Source organism: Echinops telfairi, unplaced genomic scaffold, assembly GCF_000313985.2.
Source record: "Echinops telfairi isolate 266 unplaced genomic scaffold, ASM31398v2 ScPeMD7_7459;HRSCAF=8497, whole genome shotgun sequence".
Classification (NCBI taxonomy): Eukaryota; Metazoa; Chordata; class Mammalia; order Afrosoricida; family Tenrecidae; genus Echinops; species Echinops telfairi.
In genome coordinates, this window is record NW_022111359.1 from 6,539,506 (window position 1) to 6,559,042 (window position 19,537).

At 62.1% G+C, this 19,537-nt stretch overlaps 2 protein-coding genes across 2 annotated transcripts in view; one reads left to right on the forward strand and one right to left on the reverse strand.

The window, feature by feature from the left end:
- LOC101643665 (long-chain-fatty-acid--CoA ligase ACSBG2-like) overlaps positions 1–4,253 on the forward strand; it is a 17,960-nt gene extending 13,707 nt beyond the window's left edge. Inside the window, exons 10-13 of the mRNA XM_004714341.1 lie at positions 1,556–1,776; positions 1,865–2,004; positions 2,671–2,917; positions 4,159–4,253. Of these exons, the coding sequence (XP_004714398.1) occupies positions 1,556–1,776; positions 1,865–2,004; positions 2,671–2,917; positions 4,159–4,253 (703 nt within the window). The remainder of the gene's footprint in view (positions 1–1,555; positions 1,777–1,864; positions 2,005–2,670; positions 2,918–4,158) is intronic.
- Positions 4,254–7,025: 2,772 nt separating this feature from the next.
- The window catches only part of MLLT1 (MLLT1 super elongation complex subunit), a 33,816-nt gene continuing 21,304 nt past the window's right edge, over positions 7,026–19,537 (reverse strand). The window contains exons 4-12 of the mRNA XM_045300061.1: positions 18,693–18,836; positions 15,930–16,055; positions 12,140–12,694; positions 10,470–10,557; positions 9,430–9,541; positions 8,074–8,173; positions 7,856–7,927; positions 7,695–7,766; positions 7,026–7,575 (exon numbers count right to left, since the gene is read on the reverse strand). Of these exons, the coding sequence (XP_045155996.1) occupies positions 7,447–7,575; positions 7,695–7,766; positions 7,856–7,927; positions 8,074–8,173; positions 9,430–9,541; positions 10,470–10,557; positions 12,140–12,694; positions 15,930–16,055; positions 18,693–18,836 (1,398 nt within the window). The 3' untranslated portion in view covers positions 7,026–7,446. The remainder of the gene's footprint in view (positions 7,576–7,694; positions 7,767–7,855; positions 7,928–8,073; positions 8,174–9,429; positions 9,542–10,469; positions 10,558–12,139; positions 12,695–15,929; positions 16,056–18,692; positions 18,837–19,537) is intronic.

Below are 19,537 nucleotides of genomic sequence, written 5' to 3' on the forward strand. Positions count from 1 at the left end.
CACAGAAAGATGCCTGATGCCTGGATACATTTACATTTCAAGGGATGGATTTAAAAATAATTAGCTTACATACACCCGTATAGGACAGGAGACGATTTAAGTAAAACGCTCACCTGCCATCGAGTGGATTCTGCCTGTGAGACAGGGCAGATTGGCCCTGTGCGTTCCCGAGCCTGTAACTCTTCACTGGAATAGAAAGGCTCGTCTTGCTCCCACGGAGCGACGGATGGTTTCGAACCGCTGGCCTTGTGGTGAGCAGCCCAATGGCCGCGGTGGCGGCTTGTGTGTAGCTGTGATGCTGGGAGCTGGTTCAAATACCAGCAGGGTCGCCCACGGTGGGTAGGTTTTAGTGATGCTTCCAGACTCGGGAGAAAGGCCTGGCAATCTAGTCTCTCCCCACCCCCCAAACAAACCAAAACCCAGGCAATGAAAACCCTGGGAAGCATAACCGAGCTTGTCTGACAGAGTCTAGGAGGAGCGGCCCCCAAGGTCGGAAGGGCCTCAAAATATATTCAGTGGCTGCAGCCACGGACCAGAGCCCACCGGCAGTCACAGGACTGGGTGGAGGTGTATTCTGTGGCACACATGGGGTCGCCACGCCTCGCAGTGGACTAACTCCAGGGCCCCACACCAGTGGGATCCACACACGGGAAAGCTCCGCAGAGCCTCTGCCATCAGCCTCCATCCACCCACCCCACCCCTTCCCTTCCTGTGGGCTTGCCCGAGGGGCTTCAGAGAGCATGGGTAGTCCAGCTTTACAGGAGCCCAGGGGTTGGGGACGGGGCCTGGCCTGGCTGCTACCTTGCGGGGTGCGTCCTGGGTGTTCGCCACAGGTAGGTTTGCAGGCCCCTTTGCCAACCCTCCGCTCATCCTGGGAAGCGAGCCACCCAAGGACGGTGTTGAGGACCCTCGGGCTCAGTGTGGTGAAGACCCCGGCTTTACAGGAAATAAACAGGGCCCCTGGGCCCCTTGAAGGCAGTGAAGTATCGGGCGGCTAATTAACCGCAAGGTCTGAGGTTCAAACCCACCAGCTGCTCCGGTAAAGCTATCGTTTTGGAAACCCTGGGGAGCAGCTCTACTCTGTCCTGGAGGGGCGGGGTGGCAGTGGGCTTGCATCAGGGCTCCTCGTACTTGTGCACTCCTTCATTCTCTTCCCCATGCCTGAAACCTTCCACGGAAGACCCAGGTCTTCACCCTTCCTCGTTCCCACCAATGTATGGGCTTCCAGAGGCCAGGGGCTAGCTGGGCCCGTCCACGTGCCTGCCCCTGTGGGCGTAATTCTCGGTTGGAGGTCTGCTCAGCGGAGACCAGAGGTTGCTGCATCTGGCCGCCTAACTTTCCCCTCCCCACTGGGAACCAGTAGGAACCTGGGAGCTGAGAGTCAGAGCAGACTGATTGTCTAACTGAGGGGACGCGGGTGCGCTCCTTTCTCTACCCTGCATCCTGGTACAGGTGGCTACTTGGGCACCGCAGAGACAGGGCAGCACTTACAGAAATGGTGGGGGGCGAGGGGGCTGCTGGCGACGTCCCGCCTCTCCCCGCCCACTGCCCGCAGCTGTGGGAAGGAGCTACCCGGTACCCACACCAAGATCATCAAACAGGAAGAGGAGGGTACCGTCGGCGCCGTGCACGTGTGGGGCCGCCATGTTTTCATGGGCTACCTCCACAACAAGGCCAGTACGCAAGAGACGCTGGACGCCTATGGCTGGCTGCACACTGGGGACATGGGCTACCTGGATGAAGAAAACTTCCTATACCTCTCAGGCAACGTCCAAGGTGTACCTTAGAGGAAGGGTAGGAGGTTTGGGGAGTGGGGGGGGGGGCTACTTAGGGACAGCCCTGAGCTCTTGCCCTCTGTGCCCAGAAATGATCACCCTCAAATCGGGCGAGAAGATTAACCCGCTGCCCATGGAGGAGCGGCTGAAGCTGCTGATTCCCATTGCTCGCTATGTTGTGCTGGTGGGGCAGGATGCCCCGTACCTGTGCGCTCTGCTCACACTTAAGGTGAGCGAGGGAAGGGTGCAAAGGGGGCCTACTGTCCGGGTCTCAAGATGGGGCACAGACCTCAGCTCGAGGGTCTAAGTCCAGGACCCCAGAGATGTGGCTGGCCTGGAGTGCTGGCCTCTGTGGGAACTGGGGCATGTATCTCGGAGCTCCTGGGGGCTGCAAGTGGCTGCGGAGAGGCAGGCATGGCAGTTCAAGGCTACCCATCCGTGCCTCAGATCAAAGGCCCGGTGATCCCTGTCCAGAAAACCCCACAGAGCACAATCCTTCCCAGAGATACATGGGGGAGATGGGGGTGGGGTGGGCACCCTGATTCAGTATTGACTAGACAGCAACTGACCAGAAATACCTTTAAAACATCCCTGAGATGAAGCTTGGCCAGTGAAGTCCCTGCTGAGGGGGTGGCCCGGCTCCGGGCCATGCCAGGTGCCTGGAGACTGCTCTCCTCACATGGGGTGGGTCAGCCCTGGAATGATGGTCAGGCATGGAGTCCGACTGCCTCCGGCAGCCCTCGCAGAGCCCTTGCCTGCTCCTGGGTCATGTGGGAACCTGGGCCTGCCTGCCCTGCCTGGGCTGCTGTGGGACTGCCAGGTGGTGCACTGTGGCCGAGCCCCTGTTGAGCTCGGGGTCCAGGCTGCAGCCTGAGCCTTGGTCCCTGTCCGACAGTGCCAAGTCAACCCAGAGTCGGGGGAGCCCCGGGATGCCCTGACCACTGAGGCTGTCGGCTTCTGCCAGCACCTTAAGAGCACGTCCACCAGGCTGACGGATATCCTGTATGACGGAGACCCCATCATCACCGAGTTTATCAACCAGGCTGTCAACAAGGTCAACTCGGAAGCCACCGAGCCCAACTCCAAGATCATAAAGTGGAGGATTCTGGACACCGATTTCACCATGGAGAGCGGGGAGCTCGGTGAGTGCACCCCCACCCCTCAAGGCTAGTTCTGAGATCCAGAGATGGGCAGGTGGCCACTTGGCCCGCCCTGAAGTCCTCACTGCAAGGCGCTGGGGAATTCCTGTGTTGCCACCCATTCACGCCGGGCTGCTGACAGGAGGGCTGGTGCTTCCGATCCACTCAGGAGCAAGGTGGAAGAAAGGCCTGGCGGCCGGCTTCCCACATAAGCCCACCACGGAAAACCTAAGTGGACCCCACACTCCTCTGGCCAGGGAGACTCAGCAGCAGTGGATTTCAGTGGACGTCTTTTGTTGTGGGGATACGGGGTCTTTAGCTCCCTTCTCAGGATCCCTCTGACCAGCAATTACCACATACACCAGGACAGGCACCTCTCTTGGAGGGCGGGTGGAGGGGGGCAAGTGGCTACCATAGCATCCAAGGGCAGGTTGGAGGGGGTCTCTGTCCTGCCCTTCAGGCTAGTGGTTGATTCCAAGTATAACCCAACCCTCTCACTGCCAAAGTTGATTCGACTCCCAGCAACCCTATCGGACAGGGCAGAACTGACCCTGTGTATTTCTGAAACTAGAACTCTTAAGAGAGTAGGGAACCTCATTTTTCTCCTGTGGAGCGGCTGGTGGTTTTGAACATTGGGGGAGCAGCCCAATGAGTAATCACTAGGCCACCAGGGTTCCTCAGTACCGGCCAAGGCCTAGTTAAAGGGCCACTCACCAGGGCCTGGGTTTTAAGGAGGAACCCTGGCTGTACAGAGGTTATAGTCTTAGAAACTCATGGGGCGGTTCTCCTGGTCCGGGAGCTCACGGGGTCAGAACTGCCTCCGTGGCAGTCAGTTTGGTGTGTGGGTGTTGAGTGGAGGAGAAAGGGGGAGCTCTTGTCTGCTCGGGGAGAGAAATGTCGGTGGTGCCAATGCACCTGGGAAGAAAGGTTGGCGATCTGCTTCCCAAAGATCTTAGCTGTGAAGCTCCCTGGAGACCCACGTGGCCACCGCCACGGCTCGGAGTCCGGCTCGGAGTCCGGGGCACCAGGCTGGTCTTGGTGGTGAGCAGGCTGCTGGGTCCTGACAGACTGGAATATTCACAGGGACTGTGGGATGGGGTTACAGTGCCCCGCCCCTTTCTCAACTCAATGGGGCGGGTTCCCTGCCTCTGTATCCTAGAGGGCAGTGGGGCCCTCAGGCTTGCTAGAGACCCCGGGAAGAACAGGGGCAGGGGTGGGCATCCTGAGACTTACTTCCATTTCAGGTGCGAACACAAAAGTGAAGCGGGCCTTGGTGACCAAAATGTACCAGGCGGAGATTGAGAACTTCTATGAAGAGGATGAGGAGGAGGAAGACTAGGGCTGCCCGCTCTTCTGGAAGCTCCGGGCCGTGGCCCTCCAGCGCCCCGTGCAGGCGCAGCAGGAAGTGTCCTCCGAGGGTGGGGTCCACCCCTGGGGGTGTCCCGCTGCTCAGAGAGGGCAGCCCCCCAAATGTTTAAAATTTACACTGAAGAGTAACAAAGCTGGTTCATTACAAGTAGGGGGTCTCTAGGTGGGTGGTGGTGCAGTTGTTCCCTTCCTGCTCCGGGACAGTCCCTGAACACCCCGCAGAGCACGCTTCTGCCCTGATGCACACCGGGTGGGGGTGGGGGCTGTTTGGGCAACTGGCTTCCTTCTCGGTGGGGACGCATTTATGGATGTTACAAGGAGTGCCCGAAGGCCCAAGATGCTGCTCAATGCCCCACCATGCCCGGGAGGCCCCTGGGAGATACCCCTCCCAAACTCAAAGACTCCCTGCCACTGAGTCAACTGCGGGTCACATGGACCTTAAGAGACCGAGTAGAACTGCGGCTTACGTTTCGAGACAGCCTCACCCTGCTCCTGTAGAGCAGGCTGGTGGGAATGAGCTACTGACCCTGGAGTTTGCAGCGCATGCTTAACCCACAGTGCCACCAGGGTTCCTTCCCAGGATTGGGTGAGGCTCTTCTGATGGGGATGGGGGCTCGAGGGTCTTGTCTAAGTCCCCCTGTCCCTATTTCAGTAGTGCATCAGAAACCGACCCCACTGGCGTCCGATCACCAGCAGGAAAGCCCTGTTGTTGGGGAAGACATGGCCGAGTGACCTGGTACCAACCCACCCCTACCTGGCCATCCATCCGCCACCAATCGATCTCTCTTCACCCATCTTTTCCCCTACTCATGGACTCTTGTCCACCTACCCACCCACCAACCCATACACTGTCTGTTCACTCAACCCCTAGCCATCCTTCACCCATCTATCTACCCCTACTCATCCACTCCCACCCACCCACCAACCCATACACTGTCTTGTTAACCCAACCCTCAGCCATCCATCCACCTACCACACACACACTAACCCACCAAACCATCCACTGTCAGTTCACCTAACACCATCCATCCACCTGTCCGTCCAGGCCTGCCCCACTCGCCAACTCAGCCTTGCTTTTGGACCCACACTGCACTGCCTGCTTCCAAGGAAAAGAGCTCGGTGTTCAAAGCAGGGCCCGGGATGGACAGACAGATGCTTGACCTCCGTGCTCCCTTTGGACTGCTGAGGGCACCCTCATCCCTCCAGGACGCCACCCTTGCCCATCCCCCCTACAGTCCGAGCAGGGTTGGTCCCCACCCTTTGTCTCCCCTGCTCACTGGTCGAAAGCACTGCTCAGGGAGGCGCCACGGCGGCCACCCCCCCAAACCGGGCTCCAGGCGGTCCGCCCACCAGCCCTACCGAGCCAACAGGCTGGCTTTCCATTTGACTTTATTTCCGTTTTTTTTTCCTATAAAACTCCTCCATAATTTCACAAGTTAACAAAAAGAAGTTTAAAATGCAGGACAGAAACAATCCTGCGGCTTATTACAAACACGATTCCCCGAGTTCCTTTGTCCGGGAGCGGGTCTTGGCCTAGGAAGGCCTGGCTCCCAGGGGGATGCGTGCTTTGAAGGAACCCTGGCGGGCAACGGAGGCATTCCACACCTTCTGCGCGCCGCGTCGGCTGACGCTTGTTTGGGAGAGAGCGAAACAGGGGTTTGCACCAGGGACGGGACACTTCACACGATACACGCGGCAATCACAAAGTGCCAGGCCCCTTCCTATGCCAGTGTCCCCGGAGCCCGAGCGGGCCCAACTGTCAGGCAGCCGGGTGGGCGGGAGCAGCTGAGAAGGCCGCAGGCAGGGGCGCCGGTGGTCTGGGTCTGCTCGCCAGTTGAGGAGGTAACTGAGAAGGGAGCCGGGGACGCCCAGGCCCTGGCCGGTGGGGCACAGCAGGCCTGCCGCCCATTCCTGTGAGACGGGAGGGCTGCCCAGGTCACAAAGTCACGATGGCCTTCCTGGTGGGGAGTGTTTCTGGGGAAGAGCAAGCCTCAGTCACCCACCTTCTTGGAGTTGTCAGAAGAGAGGCGCCCACTGGAGTATTGCTGGCCTGTGGGGAGGGGAGGAGAGGACGGCCCGCCCTCTGCCCATACCTGAAGGCAGTGGGGTGGGGAGGAAGACAGGACGGGGTGCACCAGCTGCTCCTGCGAGTCCTTGGAGCAGAACACTGGGGAGGTCACGGGGCACTGGGGGGCTGCCTGGGGACGAGCCCCCCGCCCCCAACCTCTGGTGTGTGCAGTCTTTCAGGAGGTGGTCAGGATGGAGACGCAGGAGCAACGAGCCCCGAGTCCCGGGGCCTGGACTTCTGGCCGGGGGACAAAGAGCTGGAGTATGGGCGCTCCTGGCCCCAGGCCACCTCTTCCCACTTGTCCTTGGAGTGGGAGGCCTGTCTGCCAGAGAACTGCCCAGTGCTCCCTGGTCCTATTTGGCAAAAGCTCATTGTTTCAAAGTTCAAAGACTTGATCAACACATGGAGGCGGGTGACAGGGTGGCCAGGGACCCAGGGGTCTGTCCCCAGGCCCCCCAGCGCTAGTCTGACTAGGCATGGAGCAGGGTCTCTGGAGGACTGCCACTCTGTCTGTAGTGACATTGGCCCAAGGCAGCGACTGCATCCCTCCCTGGGGAGGTGGCCTGGCAGCTGCAGCTGACCACTCCAGAGGCCCCCTCCATGGCGACAAGACCAGTTGAGATCCCTTAACCCACACGTCCAACCTCATATCCCCACCCCCACCCACCCCACTGCTGTCCCAACTGTCAAGACACGCACGCATGGGATACACACACACAACAGACAGAGGGCTGTACAGGCGGCCAGCACAAAGGGGCGCTCCTGGTGCAGGGCCCCGCCTCCCGCTGCCTCCGCCACTGGCCAGTGCTGGCACCTGCCACCTACAGCTGGGCGAGGAACCCGCAGCCAGATGCCCCTTCCATGTCCACACCGGCGGCCCCGCAAGTCTTCAACGCAAAGCCCTTCCCGGCCGAGAGGAGGGTGAGGGCACTAGGCCCCCCTCGGGCCAAGGCCCCAGGGAGCAGTGGGGAGGGCGGGCCAGACGCCGCCGAGGAAAGTGCAGCAGGCGGTGCGGGCCAAGGGCAGGGCGGTGGCTAAGGCAGCGCTGCGGGCTGGCGGGCGGGAGGCGGGGCCCCGGTGCAGGCTCCGCCCCGGGTCATGTGGCCACAGCCTCCAGGTAGCTCTGCAGCTTTCGCACGGTGGTCTCGTCCAAGGAGAAGAGGTCGAAGTCGAAGGTGGTGTTGGTGACGTTGAAGTGGCCCGTCTCCTCGATCAGGTTGACGATCTGGGAGGCAGGGCGCGGGGCGGCGTCAGCAGGCGGTGGGCAGAGCAACCTCACCTTCAGCAGCTGCCCGGGCCCCGCCCCGCCCGGCAGTCTGGGCCCCGCCCTCCAGGCCTGGCTACCTGCTGCAGCACGTTGCGCTCGCGCAGGGCCATCAGCCTCCGGTGCAGCTCCACCAGCTCGTCAGTGTAGGCCTGTGGGGGTCGGGCAGGCGGTGGCGTCATCGCACCACCACCCGATCCGCCCCGGGAGGGCCCCCCTCCCCACCTTCTCCCCACATCACCTTGTCGTAGGCGCCCTTTTTGAGGATCTTGTCAGGCTTGCTGCAAGAATCGGGGCTCCGGCGGCCGGAGGCCTGCAGGATGAACCCCAGGACCACTGAGTACTCACCCCTCCCAACAACCTGGGGCCCAGTTCAGAACCCCGAGTCCTTCAGAAAACCCAGGCCCAGATGGGTGCTGGCTTGCTCCAGTGACACCCGCCCCCCCAGACTGAGCTCACCTTGCTGTTGGGTGGGGGCGGCTTCTGGGGGGGCGGGGGCTCACGGCTGGGCAGGCAGGAGTCGGCACTATTGTCGCTCTCGCTGTCACTGAAGCTCAGCCTGGAGGCGACAGGCAGGGACCATGCGGTCAAGGCCCTGCTGCCTCCACGTGAGGCACTACACCGTCCCACCCCACAGGAGCCACGGTCCCACAGGAGAGGCCAACAGCCTGAGCCTTGTCTGGGCCATTTCCCTCCTCCCAGCTGAGGCCCCATCTCTGGATTATGGCCCTACCTGCCCAACCAGGCCCCTCCTGGTCAGCCTCCCCGCTTCTATCTCTCTGGTGTCCTGGGTCTGGGCACAGTTCTCTTCCTTCTCCCAGCACTTTGTGCAGGGATGTGGGGCCAGGAGGGCAGAGTCCCTCAGGTTCCTGTGCCCCCATAACCCTGGAGCCTGCCCCCATTGCCCTCTGGGGCATCCACCCGGACACTGAATCTGGTGGCCCCCACCCAACACCAAGGTGCGCCTGGTCCTCTCTCAACCAGGGGTGGGGCTGTTCCCCCACAGTGGCAGATGCCTCGCTGACCTAGAATAAACCCCAGCTGACCAGTCAGCTTCAGGGCCCCTGCCTGGCCATGAGGCTGGCATGGGCCCCAGGGTGGCATTGCTGCCCACACCCAGCCTCTTGCCTCCCCTTCCCCGGTCATATTGGCTCACGGAGACACTAGCCCTAGGCCAGATACTGACCCTGCACTGGCCCGGCCCTGAAGTCCCACACAGCAGACAGCTACCATCCCCACGGGCAGCCTGGACATGTCCCGCCACAGCCCCTCACTCTGCAGAGTGGGTGGGGAGCATCAGGCCAGCCTTGGGTGCTACCCTCCAGACCACTGGGCAGGTGGTACTTGGATGGGGTGGGGCTCATGGAGAAGTAGGGGCCTGAAGGCCGTCCTGGGTCACCCACGCTCACCCATACTCTAGGCCACAGCCCTCAAGTTTGGGGCCCCTCCCTCCAAGACAGGCCTATGGGGCCTGGGTCCCACCTGTGCCTCACAACTCCTCCACTGCCGACAGCTGAGTGTCCCCAGACCTCTCTACAGGGCTGCCCCGCCGAGGAACACCACAGACAGCCTTGGTGTGGGCACGGTGGGGAGGGCACACCTGGCCACCTGCCCAGCAACCAGAGGAAGCCTATCCTCCCAGCCGGCCTCAGCCCACCCGACACAGCGAGGCCACGAGACTCGGGTGCTCGCCCCTGTCCCATCCTGACCCGGTCTCCAGCCGCTTGAGATGGCATGCCCAACCTAGCCCAGCCCAGCCCACCCTCCCTGCCGCTGCAGACAGCATAACGGCTGTGGGCGTGCAGGCGCAGTCACCTGGAATCCCGCCCTGGGTTTGTCGTCTTGACGGCCGCTTCCTCTCCAGAAGAAGAGTCGTCCTCATCTGACTCCTCCGACTGCAGGTCCTCTACCATGGAGCGCAGGGGGCCTGTGTGGGGCAGGGGAAGGCCAGGGCTGTGGGATCATGGGGGGCCCAATGCCCAGCCCCAACCCTCCACCCGTCTGGACGGTGGTTCCTCCCACCCCACCCTACCTTCCTGCACCCTGGCCTCGGGGCCTGGCCCTGCAGCGGGGCTGTGGGGTGCCTCCATTGCAGCAAGGGGACCCTCCAGTGCTCCCAGGGGGGCTGGTGCTTGGGTGGGCAGCGTGGCGCCCAGCCCGGGGCTCTCCCCTGGACTGAGGCAGTGGTGGCGGAACCTGCACCCCACCACTCACGCTCCCCTGCCTGCCCCTCGGTGGTCCCCTCGGCAGCTCTCGGCCCACTGCCCTCTCTTTTTCCAGAGGCACACAGTTCCAGTCCCCTACCGACGGCATCTTGGTTTATATCCCCGTTACCAAGGCGACAGAGGGACACAAAGCCCTCAATTACCTTGGTCACGTGCTCCTGCTCCAGCAGGTCCCCTCCCTCCTTCCCCAGATAAGAGCACTTGGAGGGCGCCGGCTTCCTGGGCCCCATCCCCCAGCTCCATGCGCGACTGCGCAGCTCAATGCCAGGCCTCCCCCCAACGGACTCCGGGCTGTGGGGGAGGGGAGTCACTCCGACCAGGGAAGATTGACTTCCTGGCCTGGGGGGTCTTCACAGGCCCCCACCCTCATCTGAGCTTGCCCCACCCCACAGGGAGAGACCACAAAGCAGGAACAGGGGACAGGCCACAGGGGGATCCTTGAGTCCAAGGGGGTGGGGGTGGCACCAGCATTTCCTCAGCACAGCCAAGAGGCTTGCCACCCCAGGAGGTCCGGGGCAGCCCCTAAGGGCCACCGCAGAGGGCTTTTGTCCCAGCCCAGCAGGCGGCAGCCTGAGACCTGTGAGGGCACCAGCCGCTCGGGCGGGGCTTAGTTCTACTGCGGGCACCCACCTTGACTGTGGTTCTGGGATGGTTCGAAGTCCGAGTCCGAGCTGGAGTCCGCGCTGGAGCTGGAGCTGGACGGGCTGGATGGGGCCGACTTCAGCCGGGTGGGCAGGGGAGAGGGGGACTCCTTCAGACCACAGGGAAGGAGGGGTGGGGGTGATGCCCTCGGTCCCCTCCTCTAGCCCCTCTCCCTATTGTGATCCAGGGGGAACAGACAGTGGAGACAAACCACCTACCACCAGGGCTGGGGGTGGGGAACAGAGCTCTGGGGCGGGGTTCACCTGCCTCAAAGAGAGTCGCAGCCAGCAGATGGGGGCAATGGGAGCGGGCAAGGGCTGCTTTTCATGGGTAGACCCTCCCCCCTGCCTCCGTGTCCCCAGTGTCCTGCGGGGAAGACAAAAAGCTGTGTCCTGTCTTGTGTCACTGGCTGTCCCTGCGGCGTGGCGGGTGTGTGCATGCGTGTGCACTGAGAGCTGCCCCTCTCTAGCCTGGGCCCTGAGCCCTGCAGGTGTCCTGTCCACATCCTCTTTCCTGCGCCTGTCCACCCTAATGCAGCCACCAGGGGGCAGGAGGACAAAACAAACTTTGGCCTCCATGGGAGGAGGCAGCCTCATCCTGAACTCAGCCCCTCCCAGTCTCCAGTGGCCCCAACCCTTAGGGGAAACCTGGACCGCACGAGCCTCTCCTTCGTCACGGGGTCCAGACTCTTGTCCAGAGGGCAGACAGCTGTCAGTGAGCAGGGCCACAGACGCACAAGTGCCCATGCCCTGGGTGGCTGGTACTGAACTCCACAAATGTGTGTGTGTGTGTGTGTGGGGGGGCGCCCCTCAATTGGCCGCCTGCTGGGCTGCAATGTCCCAGGCCAGGAAACACCTCAGCGAGCCCCCCCTCCACCTGGCAGTCAGGAGGCTTGCTCAAGAGCCCCTCCGCATGTGGGGTACCCACCATAGGAGCAACAGAACTGAACATCTATCACCCCATTCTGAGCAGTCAGGTGAGGGTTCGCTCCACAGGGTGAGCAGGCTGGAGCAGGACCATGAGGTCTGTGTGCATGTGTGTGCATGTATACATGCCGCATACATGTATGTGCGCGCGCACATGTGTGCACCCATGCAGATGGATGCCTCGAGTCACTGGCCAAGGACTGAGGCGAGGGGCAGTGAGGAGGGTGGGCATCGGGATGCCAGTCCCACTGTGTAGCCCCAACGGGCGTGCGGCCTGGGAGCAGAGCAGTGGTCCATCTTCCTAGAAGGCTGGCTCAGACTGCGCAGCCTCTCTGAGCACAGATGGCAGGCTCAGGCCGGCCGGGCTTCTTCAGAGTCAAGTGGCCCCACTGCAGCACAGCCAGCCGGAGCATGGCCACCATGCCCGAGCACCCTGCCAGTCTGCGCCTGGACCCATGTTCACCCCATGGCATCTGGGGAGGTGGCCGGGAACAGTACGCAGCCGCAGGGAAGACACAGTCACCCATGCTGGCAATGAATGGGACATGGTGGTAGGGAGGTTTGGACCAGGACCTGGCCCCTGGGGTGTCCCAGGGACTCAGATTCCCTGCTCACCTGCCCTGTGCCCAAGGACAGGTATGGGGAACCAGGAGCCTGAGACTTGGGTTCAAGCCCTAAGTCTCCCCTCGAGTGGCAGCTTCCTGAGGCTCAGCGGCGAGGGGGTGGGCTCACCTCGGACTTGAAGGAGGCCTCGTCCTCCGAGTGGGATCCCTCCACCTCCACAGCCTTCTTGGCCTCCTTGGGCTCACGCTCTGCCTGCAGCTTCTCCCCTTTGCCGCTGCCCTTGTCCTTGGCGGGCTTTCTGTCCGAGAGGGAGGAAGACGAGGTGCGAGGCGAGGTGCTGGGGGCACTTCGGGGCCCCTTGGAGCTGCTCTTCTTCTGCTTTTTGGTGCTGGGCTTCGGCGAGTCCGAGGTGGCGGGCCGCTTGCTGGAAGACTTGGGCGGGGGTGGGGCCGGAGGGCCCCCCTTGGGGGACAGGCTCTCCAGCTTGGGCTCCTTCAGGGCCAGCTTGGGCTCCTTGAAGGCGGCCTTGGGCGGCGCTGCCTTCTCCTCCTTGGGCGGCCGGCCCTCAGCCAGCTTGCGGGGCACGTCCTTGGTGGCCTTGGCTGGCTCACGCTCCGGCTCCTTGGCGGCACTCTTGCTCTCCGAGTCCTTGCGCGGCCGCTCGCGGTGTTCCTTGCTTGCCTTGTGTGGCTTGGAGGACTTGCCACTTTCCTTGTTGGCGTCCTGCAAGGCCAAGGGTGGGGGCACGGTCAGCAAGCGGCCCAGACCTTGCTGGCGTGGCCCACCTGATGCTGCCTCCGCCGGAAGAAAAGTGGAAAGCCTGACGGCAGTGGGGAGCCTGAATGAAGTGGCCCTTGGAAGCCTGTGAAACAGGTCGTGCCCGGCCAGACCCTCAAAGCACCCCACAGTCTGGACCTAGCCAGTGCCTCGCAGCGCCCCACGGCCCGGACCCAGCCAACACCTCACAGCACTCCAGTCTGGACCAGGCCAGTGCCTCGCAGTGCCCCACAGCCTGGTCTTCCTGAGCCCCATCCACAGGGCTTCACGCAGTGCCCAGGACCTCACGCACACACCACATCTGCTGAGGCCGCCATATTGGCTTTCCTCCAATGTGTCTGGCCTGGGGGTCCACCCTGAACTTGCACGGCTCCCACTCCCACCCTCGTACCTGCGCTCAGAGCAGGCAGTTCCTGGGTGTTCTGCCCCGCAAGTGGCGACAGGCCCACGTGGGGCAGCTGTAGCGGCACATCCATTGTGCCCAGGTCCAGACCGAAGGATGAAACCAAACTACCAGGCCCAGGGCCGTGGTCTCTATGGAAACAGATCGCCACACCTTTCTTGTGCAGAGCAGCTGCAGGGCTCAACCCACCGGCTCAGCCACAGCCCCTGTAGGCTCTTGACACTTCACTGCACGTTTCAGACGACAACTTGGCAGTCTACACCAGGCCGTGTGCCCCCGCCCTGGAGCCAGATCAGCTTTCTGAACACTGGCTCTTGGGGGTTCTGTGGCCATGGCCCTTGACTGGTGGGCCAGACTCTTCTCAGGGGTGCCGTGGGATCAGTGGAGGAGAGCCCAAGGCCTGCCAGCTGGGCTCTCTGATATGAAACCATTCGTTTCCACTTGCTTGCAGCTGTCCGGGGCAGCACCCACACCGGGGACTACCTCTGGCCCCAAACACAGTCACTACGTGTGGGCACCCAGCGCATACCACACCATGCAGGTGGGGGGCCTCTTCACCATGGGCGCCCCCCAGTCCTCAGTCACGAGGGGTCAGCTGCTTTGGGCTGTGTCTGACCCTGAAGGTAGCGATGGCAGGCCAGGTGCACAGCCAGGCCCAAGGCTCTCAGACAACGCCCACCTGAGTCTCTCCCAGGCCACGGCCTCACGGGCTAGTGAACCAAAGGGGTCCCGAGCGGCACCTCGGGGAAGGCGAGGGCATTCTCACACCTTTCCAGACGGAGCCCCTCAGGACGGCCGCTGTCACCCTCACAGACACCACGGGCCTGTCCTGCTGAGCCTCTAGGGTCAGCTCGGCCACCACGGCCTCCTTGACTGACACCACAGGCCTGTCCCTTCTGAAAGGAGCTCTGGGGCAGCTCTGCCATCACGGCCCCCCAGCCCACAGGCTGTCCGAGCTTGGTGATCTGGTGACAAGGACTCCAGCACCCCGGGGGCACTCCCGGCCACACGCTACTTGAAACAGCAGGAACTTTCCAAGTGGAGACTCTCCCTGCAGGACAGACCCCCGGGCAGACAAACCCCTGGGAGACGCAAACTGAGCTCCGGAGTACGACCAATGGCCCTGCCTAGCGCCCAGCAGTGTCTGGGAGCAGCCAAGAGTGGGGGCCTGGCCCCCTCCTGGGGGGGAAGTCTCTCTCTGCCTACAGGGACCCCAGCAACAGAGACCCGCTCTGGGTGGGGTCAGCAGTCATGTGCCATCGACTCCCAGCAGGACAGTGTGTAGCCACCAGGCCTGCCTGTGGCAAGGTGACAGGAGTTCCTGCCCGAGACCCCTCGGTGGACACCTCCGTGCCCACAGGGCCCTGCCCAGCAAACAGCAGGCAGCTCTGCGGGGGAGGCAGGGGTCCTCGCAGCGTTTCAGCTGACTGGAGGCAGCGATTCCAAGTTTGACTCCCGCCTGCAGAGGTCCCAGCACATTCGCTGCGGTGGGTCAGAGAGAAGTGCCCACCACCCCGCGGGAGAACTCTCGGCACTCAGCCCCGCAGGAAGACAGGTGCCAGCGTGGGCAGACGAAAGAGCGCCCTGGGTGCTGCTGATGCAGATGGCTCAAGGACGCCAAAGGCGTGACCAAGGAGCAGACCAGGGGCAAAGTGGAGCAGCGCACGGGGCTGGCGACAAGAAGACAGGCAGCCGCCCGACTGACTGCCAGCTGGTGTCCAGGCGCCAGGCACGTGTAGAAGGCGGGGCAAGTGTGTGCGTGGAGCACAAGAGAGGCCTCAGGCGGGCGCGCTCAGAGAGCCCGCTCCAGGGAGGGGCAGCTGTACACTGTGTGCACGTGCGCGCACAGGGAGACGCAGTCCAAGGCCTCGGCTGCGCATGCTCAGATGGAAGTGGCAGCTGTACACTGTGTGTGCACACGTGAGTGTGCTTGGAGAGCGAATTCAAGCCTCAGCTGAGACTGCCCCAAGAGAAGTGGCAGCTGTACACGGGCAAGGACACTTGGAGAGGCGACCAGAGGCCTCAGCTGGGCACGCTCAGAGAAGGTGGCAGCTACGTGTGTGCAGAGTGATTTAAAGCCTCAGCAGGGCCCGCTCAGAGACTGGGGCAGCTGTGCAAGTGTGCACATGGAGACGCACCCAAGGGCTTATTGGGCCCGCCCTGAGGCAGTGGCAGTGCTCAGCGGGGTGCACGTAGACAGGGTCTGCAAGCTGTACATGTGCACACGTGGAGATGCACCCGAGGCCTCAGCTCTATGTGTGCACACGTGTGTACATGGAGAGTGATCCAAAATCTCAGCTGAGCCTGCTCAGAGAGGCGGCTGCCGTACCCATGTGCTGCTGGAGGCCTCAGCTGGGCGCACTCCGGAAGGGGGCAGCTGCACACATATGCACAGTGTGTATGTGCACGTGCTCAGGAGGGGTGGCAGCTCTCGGGGGAGGGAGACAAGATGATACCCAGCTCCTCCTCCATCAGCTGCACCGCTTGTCCTCTCTCGACTCCCACCCTGGCCCGAAGCGGCCCTCTCCACACAAGCGGCTGCCCAAGAAGCAGAGCCCGGAAGACTGAGTGCAGAAGCAGCAGGGCTGGGCAGACGACAGGCTGGGCCCCAGGCCGGCCAATGAGCACACTGTGTGCAGTGGCTCTGGCTCTCCTAAGAAGGGCGGTGCGCGGCAGCCAGGCGGAGCAGAAGTCCCAGAAAGAAGATGCGGGCAGCTCTGCAGGGTGCCGAGCCCCACCCTGCACGACGGCCTGGGACGGGCCTTGCACCGCACTAACCTTGGTGCTGTGGGCCGGTTTGGTCTTCTTGGGGTCAGAGAAGGCAGAGAGTGGAATTGTGGGTAACATGGGGTAGTCGGGGCTGGGCCTGGACACGGTTTCTGCTCCTTCGGGCATTACCATCACCTAGTGATAAAGAAGAGACAGGCGTTACGAGGGAGCGGCTGCTGGGTCAGCGAGCCTGGTGGAGCGAAGAGAAGGCGGGTCGGGAAGATGTGCCTGGGGTGCCTGGAACCCCAGAGGGGGCCGTGCCCACCTGATCTTGGCACTCAGGTGCACAAGACGAGAAGCTGCAGCATGAGGAGCCAGTGGGCAGCCTCGGTGAACGCTGTGGGAAAAGCTGCCCTGGCCTGCTGCCGGGAGCAGGTGGACGATGCAAAGAGCAGAGCTGGGAGAGTGGGTATCCTGCTCTGGGGAGTGGGGCATAAGAAGCTTGGGGCCCCTCGACGCGGCGCTCCCAGAAGCACCGACAGGCAATGGCCATCAAGTCAACTCTGGCTTCATCGGGATTCGGGGACCCGCTTGGGGAGACAGATAGCCAGGCCTTTCTCTCACGTAGTACCCCCAAGATCAACGTGTGCACACCAGAAAGCACCCTAGAAGGTGGCGGGGATGGGGTGGGGATATCCGGCCCATAATGTACTCTCCCAATGTCTCCAGGTAGATAAGATGAGGGCCTTCAGTCTAAGAAGCCTGGGATGAGTGGTCCTGCCCGGGGTGGCTGTGAGCAGAACCTACCAAGCCACACATGGCCAACCACAGCCATGCCCAAGACCTAAGACAATGGCCATGCATGGTGGCCAATAGCACACAACGTGAGGGTGAGCCAAGCCAGCATCCGCGCAACCGCCCTGCACCGGTGCTCAGTGCTAGCTGGCTTCAGCTTCAGGATCATGTGCTCTCTGTAGCAAAGCCCCCTGTGTAAGAATGAGCAGAGTCACGCCTGCACTGGGGGCCCCACAGAGAGGCCCATCTCAGCAGTTGGAGGCGGGGCAGCCCTGTCAGAGAAGCCACCAGTCTGGGTGGCGACTGGCTGCTCTCCACAGAGGCCCAGGGACAGCCCATCCCTGAGGACCCACCACCTGCCCAGAAAGTGGCATTTTTCTAGGACATGTCTGCTACCTCACAGGAGTGTCCAGAACTCAGACCCACCCAGCAGCTTGTGGGGCCTAGAGGGAGCACGGCTCATCCACCCTGGGCCTCTGGGGCCCTAAGCACCCCCCACCCCACCCCAAGCCTCAATCTCTAAGGCTCTCTGGCTGCTCCCAAGCCCAGAACAGTCTGGAAGGCACGCAGCTCAATGGCAGGCCCCTTCACACAGGGAGTCTGCCCCTGCCCTCGCGGTCTGCACCAGGCTCATCTGGAGACATTATCCGAGGGTCCGAGAGAAAGCGGACCCGACGCCTTCTGGAAACACCCAGACACCTTGTGTCAAACACACGGTGAGTGAGCAGGAGGGCAGGCCGAACCGGGAGGGCCTTGGGCAGGGGCTCCTGTGTCCCCCTTGCCAGCCAGCCCCCAACATGAATCTCATGCCCATCACAGGACCCGCAGGATCAGCCACGGCCCCACAACGGCCCCACGGCGCTTTAATTAAAGGAAAAGTTTCTCCATGACCATGTGGACCAGGACACCCGAAGGAGTGGTCACATGCCCTCCATCAGTCAGCAGTGCAGCCGCTATGATCACACAAACTCACACATGCTCACATGTATGCACACTCATACACACGCATACACAAACAGGTATACACACACACTCAGACTCAAACTCACTCACACACATATACAATACATACAACACACACACATGCTTACGTATGCACACATATATACACTGACAAGTACACATGCACACACAAACTTACACTCATACATATACACAATACACAGCCATGCAATCACATGGCCACATACTTGCAAACTCACCGACAACCACGAATACAAGCACACATTTACACTGTCACGCGCGAGGGGGCTTCAAAAAGTTCAAAGAAACTTTGAGTAGTGAATTTTTCTCCAAACTTCCCGAAACCCCCACAGACACACACTGACATACATATACACTAGTTCATACACAACACAATGGCAGACTCCCTCACACACACACTCATGCACAGTCAGATCCAGTGTGTGCAAAGGTCTAATGACTTAGGGTCCCTCAGCGGTGACTTCTGGATGTCCTGTGACCAACCACAGCCTGCACCGCCGCCCCACAAACAGTCTAGTTCCACCGCCAAGCACCCCAGCTCTTCCTCCGCCTGCCTCTGCCAGCCAGCACACCACACCCTCCCTCGCTCACTCCCAGTCACTCTGAGCGGACCCCAGGGCCCACTCAGGGTTCCCTGCCACACAACTCACACGAGGACCCACTCGTGAAGGGGGCCCACCTCCACGCACAGACCGCAGGGCAGAGCCTCACAGAGCAGCCACTGAGATCCTGGGTGGGATGGTGCCAGCGGCAGCCCTGCCAGGCCGGTTCCAAGCCGGCTCCAGTGCCAGCCACGCGGACAGACTGGCCCAGCGCCCATTCCTGCCAGCCCCTCAATGGAGGAAGATGCTCATTAACCAAAGCCAAGCAGGAAGCAGCCAGCCACTCATCCCTGTGGCCGCCGCCCAGAGCAGCCGGGAATGCCTGTGTCCTCTCGCCTGGCCAGACCCCTGGAGAGCGCCCCCCAAAGGCCCCCAGTGCCTCTGCCTCAGGGCCACAGCACCCAGGGCCTCTGCCAGCCCCAGAGGCTTCTGCCCATCGCGGTGCACTCACCCCGCCTGCCCTCAGGAGCTTGCACCGGAACTCGTAGGTGGGGTTGTTGAAGGTCAGCTTCTCACAGCGGAGGTGGTTCACCGGCGGGTTACCCTCCAGGTTCAGGAACAGGTCATAGGTGAAGCACACCTTCCTGGGCTCCTCCTTCAACAAAGTGAACAGGAAGTCAGGGAGCCCGGCCAGACACAGAGGGCAGTCCCACTCCCCACCCTGCCTTCTCTTCCCTGCTTCTCCCACTCAATATTCTTCCATCAGTGCCTATAGGCCGGGGGGCTGGGCAAGGGGCCCTGGTGGCACAGCTATAAATCACTGGGCTGCTAACCCAAAGGTCGGCAGTTTGAAGCCACCCAGTGGCTCCAGGAGGAAAGCCTGTGATCTCGGAGCCTCTCTGGGGCAGTCTGCTCTGCCCCACGGGGCAGCAGCTGTTGAGCTGAGAGCACTCAACACCAAGAGGTAAGAGATCCCCGAGTTTCTCCCTCTGACAGCTCCTGGGGTGGCAGGGCCCACCAAGGCTGCCCAGCCACAGGGACCCTGCCCACCCACCAGTAGAGAAATCAAAGCTCGGCACCCCACCACCTCCACCCGCAGTCCGTCACTGGAAGTCTCCCCACCGGATGACTGGGGGTGTCCTGAGCACAGCGGGCTAATTCAGCATTGCTCTGAGAGGCTCATGGTCAGGCCTCTTCATCTCCGGCCCCCCCACCCCAGGGCACACTGGGGCGCTCGGTGGGATTGGGGACAAATGTTTCTTAGTGGCAGCTTCAGCAGAGTGGGATGGGGACAGGGGCGTGTTGGGTGAACCAGCTGGGCCAGGCCTCTTCATCTCCGGCCCCCCCACCCCAGGG